The 6422-nt window shown below is 40.3% G+C and overlaps 1 protein-coding gene across 1 annotated transcript in view; it reads left to right on the top strand.

Annotated features, from left to right (window-relative positions):
- Nucleotides 1-5007, top strand: part of LOC103611653 (thioredoxin) — a 5383-nt gene extending 376 nt beyond the window's left edge. The window contains exons 2-5 of the mRNA XM_017728280.1: nt 1510-1614; nt 2279-2338; nt 3268-3333; nt 4769-5007. Of these exons, the coding sequence (XP_017583769.1) occupies nt 1510-1614; nt 2279-2338; nt 3268-3333; nt 4769-4831 (294 nt within the window). The 3' untranslated portion in view covers nt 4832-5007. The remainder of the gene's footprint in view (nt 1-1509; nt 1615-2278; nt 2339-3267; nt 3334-4768) is intronic.
- The last annotated feature ends 1415 nt before the right edge of the window (nt 5008-6422 follow it).

Genomic DNA, 6422 nt, shown 5'->3' with positions numbered 1-6422 from the left:
AGTAGGGGAAGGTAGGGAGACAGGAAAACTTAACTGTTCCCATCTCTTTCAGAATGAGAGTACGTGGTGTGCAGTGTTACAACAGATCTTGTATCAGAGTAGCTGTGATGTCCAAGATGCGAGGATAGAAAAACCAACATGGATGGGTATCTCTGAAGAGAGCTACGTGGGGAGGGAAAAAGTCTGTTAACAGGGAGATGTAAAGCTGAGTGTATTTGAAAGTTACAGGAAGCTGTGGAGACTTTCACATAGGATTATACATACATAAGAATGTTCATGCAGGATCTCTGCTTGCATGTTAAATACACTCGTGTCCAGTTTGACTGTGTGCACTTTTGGCTCCTCACCTGCATGACATTCTTTAGCTTACTAGAGTCAAGTCTCAGTTTATTGTGGCTGATTGCAGAAGCTGGTATGAATTAGTTAACTCCTCCTGCACTGCAAAACCAACCCCTGTGTACATCTGGCAAGTAACCACACTCCTTTCAGTCAGCTGTTGCTGACAGGACTCCAGTGCTTTGCTCTCTTAAGCTGGGGGGACTAAAGCAGCTATCTTTTGAAGTTTATACTAACAGTTCTCCTGAAGCTTGATTGCCAAGAAAACGAAGTTGAAAATCATTGAAGTGGCTTGTACTTTCTTTGATAGTGTCAGGAAGTAGGTGGCCAGCACTTTCTGCTTCTGCCTGAGATATTTGTTAGCCTTTTGCTAGCATGCAAGTATTTATTGCTCTTAATGTCTTTCAGTTCTATCAAAGCATTCACTTTTTGACCAGCAAAAATGAGTAATGGCATGTAAGAATGTTTAGTTCCAAGGAATATTGTCCACAGATGATTGGTGTGACTAAGTGTAACACACAGATTTGACGACTCTGAATAAGTATTGGGTGTTTATTTGTGTAGTCTGTATGTGTAGCATTGCTTTGGCTAGTGATGTCAAATGTGGGTTCACTTGGCAAAATAACTATCCTATGAGGTTGCTTTCAAAAACATGCTTTAGAGTAAAACACACAATATCATTTTAATGTTAGCTATTGACTGGAAAAGTCACCAAAGTGGAGGACTGTACAAAGGTTTGTTTCTGTCCTTTTCAAGTTCTGCAAAGGAAGGTCTGTCCCAGAAGAAAGTAAGTCTTGCTACCAATCCAGAAATGAGATCTGGATTATGAAAAACAGTAAGGATCACATTTAGGGGACAACACAGAGCTGGCAGAGTTGAGCATCATAACTAGAGAATTTCTAGCTTGTTCCCACAATTCAGTGAGTTAGACTGACTGAGCATTTTGGCTGTTTTCTAATTGGAGAGTCATAAGACACTGACTGCTGCTAACACCAATGAAAGCAATTCATATTGAAGCACTTACATGATGGTACAAATAACCCAGTTAAGTGTTTAAGAGCTGCCATAATGATTAGTGTGTTAGGTCTGAGAGCAAGCCATCATTGGGATTAGTCTTATTTAGGAAAGGAGGGGGGAATCATTAATGTGTTCAATATTTTTTTTTTTTTGTAGGTTGAATTTGAGGCAGAACTGAAATCTGCTGGTGAGAAGCTTATAGTAGTTGATTTCTCTGCCACGTGGTGTGGACCATGCAAAATGATCAAGCCCTTTTTCCATGTAAGTAGTTTTTCTGGGTTTATTTCTGCATTAAACTGTATATAAATGTTTGTGTTGCTTGACAATAACATGGAGGAAAATTCCTTTTACCTTATGTGATTGCCATCATTTCCTGGAAAAAGAAGTTGCAGAAGTATCTGTTTTTAAGACTACCAAGTAAAATAGACTGACCTTTGATATAGCTGGGAACTAATATAAGGTTTAGCTTTTGTCCTGGTGCTTAAATGTATTTCAGGTCTGCAGAGACCTGCCAGTTGCATTGCTTCAAGCAGTAGGATACAGAGAGGAAACAATGCTTACCCTTCTGTAAACAGTTAATGTAACTTCTCCAGCTGTGTTTAGGTGGCCATGTTATCTCCTGATAAAGTAGGAGAAACAGTAGCATCTTTTGGTGATCAGCTAAAGGCTGCAAGAGAAGGCCTTCCACCTATGTCTTGGGATATGTGGGTCCTTGTGGGAAGAACAGATTTCCACAGACTCTTCCAGAAAGTCTGGAGCAGAATAGAAAATTTTTGCTGTGGTAGTAAAATAGCTGCTTTAAGATAATAAAGCATGTATCACTAGCAGTTTAAGCAGCACCAGCCTTTCAATTTATATGAATGCATCTTTTCAGGAAGCTTTCCTGGAACATTGCAACTGCATAGTTATTTTTATTTCTTTCTAGAGTTTGTGTGAGAAGTATGGTGATGTGGTGTTCATAGAGATCGATGTGGATGATGCCCAGGTAAGCTGTGGGGTGGTGCTGAGGGAAGACAGCTAAGGACTTCCACACAAGTGACAGAGACTTCTCTTCAAAATGTCTTCACACACACTAAAAACGGGAATTTACTTCAACTTAAAATTGAAACATAGGGATTTAGCTGGAAAGAATGATTTTTTTTTTTTTTTTTTTTTTTTTTTTTTTTTTTTTTTTTTTTTTTTTTTTTTTTTTTTTTTTTTTTTTTTTTTTTTTTTTTTTTTTTTTTTTTTTTTTTTTTTTTTTTTTTTTTTTTTTTTTTTTTTTTTTGAGAATACCTGAACAGAACAAACTGCCTTGGTTATCAGCACCCTTGAAGTCCTATGGCATGTGTCAGATAACTTGGGAGCACTGACCCTTTACTTTGGGAGGGAGCATTAATCTAAGGTCTTAAGCTGCTTTGATGCAATCTTCATTAAACCTAATGGTTCACAACCTACTGATCTGTCTGGTGTCTCCACTGCTCTTGGCACTGTTTTGTCTTTCATTAAAAATGAAATTAGGTCTTGAATTAAGTGCAATAAAATGTCTGCGGTATTGCAGTTTCAGCATTGCCAAATAGGTACTTGAAAAATGTTACATGGAAGCCCAAGAGTTGCCATAGGGCTCTTGTGTCCTACAAACAGACCTCTGTTTTGATGCAGAGGTTTTTTCCAAACACAGAGTACAGGTTAAGATTAAGGTTTTTGCTATTGCATGAACTAAATGTTGAAGAGGGGATCTTTAAGGCTTACTTCAGGGAGATGTTAATACTGCACTGGTTTTGCTAGTGGTGGACAAGCAAAGTGCTTTTTACTTTATCTCGAGCAGCAGTGACTTTGCTCTGTTACCTAAACAGAAGTCAGCTAGAGTGGGTTCTAAATTCAACATCCTTGAGAATATACCCAGTTGAAAAATTGTTTTTTTGTCTCTTCCAGGATGTCGCTTCACACTGTGATGTGAAGTGCATGCCAACGTTCCAGTTCTACAAGAACGGAAAGAAGGTAGGCTCTGCTTTTTTGGAACTGGAGCAGGCGAGCTAAACACTTCAAAGAAGATTGGGAGTGTTGGACTACTTAGTCTGCCTTCTCTTGATTATGTCTCTGTGGCACCACTAGCATTAAGGCACTCCTGAGAGCAAGCAAGTTCATCTTAGTACCACAGCAAATGTAACCAGCAGTTAACTGGTGATGCAAACTGTTGTTCACAGGTAGTGAACTGAGTTAGTTACAGGTGAATCTTACAGGCTGAGCTTCATGAGAGATAGCGGGGTGAGATGTCAGTGTTAAGACTGCTGGTCTATCTGCCTAGCACCCTGCTCTTTACTTGGTCAGTGTTTGTCATCTGGATGCAGCTTGTGTTCAAGCAGAGACATGACTATAGGTGCCTGTGGAATCCCACCCAAACAGAAGTCTCTAACCTGGTTGAGGTTATATACAACAGACAACTGTTTAGCTTATTTCACACAGAGGCTGTATAATCTTTGAAGTGAAGGTCCTGTCCCTGTTAAAGGACTGAACAGACCTCTTGTGTCTGCACTGCCAAGAGATGGTTGAGATGGGACGCAGATTGTGCTCTGACAGCACAGTGGGCTGCCTGTGCAGGGCAGTTTGACTAGCTCTGTGCCTGAACTTCCTGAGCTGCATGTGTTGTCTTAGGCTTTTAGCTTGCCGAGCAAGCTGAAGGTAGGCTTTTCTAAAGGAAAACAGTGCTTGGATGTAAGTTTCATGGCTGAAGGGGATGGAATTATACCCTGTATAGTTGAGTGTCACATGTAGGGTGGCTTTCAGTTCAGTATGGGGTCAGTCTGAACCTTTGACAGTTCTGTTAGGGTAAACTTACACAACTTTGTGATGTTATTGGAAGAATTGTGATTACAGCATGACAGTCAATGTGTTGCTTTTTATATCAAGCAAGAAGTTTCATGGCCTGTAGTGTAGTCTGCTCTGTACCTTGTACCCCTGTAGATACAGGAAGACAGAGCTGCTGGTTTTGAGACAGCGGAGGAATGTTGCCTCTATCATTTTTCCCTGTAAGTTGCAAAAAGAACAGTTCTCAAAGGAGAAGCCAGGTGCAGGGGTAGGTCATTTGGAACAGTCCTTCCAGAATTTGATTGGTAGGGTCCTGAGCAAGCCAAGGTGACTTCTAAGCTGCCTCTGATATGTGGGGACCTTCAGAGTCTCTTTAAGCCTCTTTGAGTCTTCCACAATCTAGATTCAGGATCAATGGTAGTCTGGAAGTGAATTTTGATAGTATTTTGTTTCGCATGAGTTGTGTGGGAAATAAATACATGGATATCTGCAAAATACTCCGTTTTGAGGATGGGAAAAATTTTAGGTTTTAGCAGAATTGAATAGGTGCATATGTGACTGGATGCTATGCAACTAATGTTAAGAAGCATTGAATGCAAGAGTTCTAAAAATCAATCTCTCTTTACAGGTGCAGGAGTTCTCCGGGGCCAATAAAGAGAAGCTGGAAGAGACCATTAAAAGTCTAGTCTAATCTCCAGCCATGAAGACATTGAAGCATGACTGCTTTGGCTAAATTACAGCCTGTAACTTTTCTACTTAAAAAAAAAAAAACCAACAACTAAACAAGCTAGCTAGATTAAGTGGTGCAAACTATCTTCTTGGTCCATGTATATGAGTACAATAAAGTATAAAGTCTTCACTTTTGGATATTGCTGTGTGTTTAACAAAAATGTTAAGAATTCTATGTCAGGTGGGTGTCAGATTTTGCTGTGTTAAAGGAGTACTGTCTGGATACAAAGACTTGTCAAAGGCAACCTCATCTACTGTTGACATGGGATAGCCATGATGGTTGCTTTAGGAGAAGTCTGCTGCCACCTTACTCAGATGGTAGTCACCAGGCTATAATCTGGTTTAAAAACACAGAAAGGGGAGTTGGAGAAAAGATGGTGATCACTGGGTAGGATAGTTCTTTCTTTTGTTAAAAGACTTTTTAGACTTCAAAGCTAAGACTTGTCCTTCCAGGGCATAATACCAATCCTACCATGGAAGTGCAAGGTAGAACTTGGACTTGCTGCCTTTTTGCCTTTTCAGTTCTTCCTTGTCATTGGCATGTGTACCTTCTGGTTCTATTAGTAACAAAGTGTGTTTAGTCTGAGTTGGGCTGCTTGGTTCCTAGGCAATAGTCTGGAGCAAATGACTGAAGAAGTGAAACTTGTAGTGTCTTAAGGTCAAGAGAATTTATATTTATATACTCTTGTAATTTTCACTTGATTGCACTGTTGCACTTTTAAAACATACTTGACACTGTGTTGGACAGTAAACTGGACTCTGTGGTCCTCCAATCCTGAATCAGGCTGCCTAGATGAATGCTGACCTGCCAGCCTTTTTATACCTGCCATTCACCTACTCTTGGCACTGTTACAAAGAACAGTGTTTTTTCCACTGTGTCAAAATGGCTTCCTTGCTGGCTTCGATGTTGTCCTGTATAAGAAGTCAGCAAAGAAGGGAGCAGGGCTGTACCTAGCAGTGGGTACAGCTTAGTGAGCTGTGCTGCTCACAGAGTATCACTCATGGAAAAGCTAGACTTCCTGCTGCATATGCACACAATGTGGAATGAGTGAGCCTCTTGTCTTTGTGGTAGGGAACTCACCATGACTCAGCCTTACACTCACTTCACAAGCATGCATGAATTTCTTCATGGCTCTGGAGGACTGGGGGCCTTGAACAGCTTAATTTATATGTTCCCAATTTGAAACAAGATTTTTCTAGTCCAAGAAGTGGCCACACCCTTTTCTTGAGGATGAGCCATCAAGGTTCTTCTTGGATGTAAGTTCTGAGTTGTGATTATTCAATGAGAAGAACATGGGAAATATTTTCCATGTAGCTCTGGCTATTAGACTAAGAGAAATGCAGCTGTGTGTTTGAACTGTTCAAAGGTAAATGGGAAACCACTGCCCCAAGTGCTGCCATGGACAGACTCGTGAGGAGAGAATAAAATGAAGCTGTAGCAAGAATGCATTATTAACATCACACCATCTGCAAACAAGCATTGCTTTTGGAAGCAGATTCTGTGTGGCCTATTTCTGGGCAGTAACTGTAAGAAAGATTTTAAAAATTCCTGC

The sequence above is a fragment of the Corvus brachyrhynchos genome, unplaced genomic scaffold (assembly GCF_000691975.1).
Source record: "Corvus brachyrhynchos isolate BGI_N302 unplaced genomic scaffold, ASM69197v1 scaffold90, whole genome shotgun sequence".
Taxonomy (NCBI): domain Eukaryota; kingdom Metazoa; phylum Chordata; class Aves; order Passeriformes; family Corvidae; genus Corvus; species Corvus brachyrhynchos.
The sequence above is the reverse complement of the archived record's forward strand: the minus strand, read 5'-3'. Positions and strand labels throughout refer to the sequence as shown.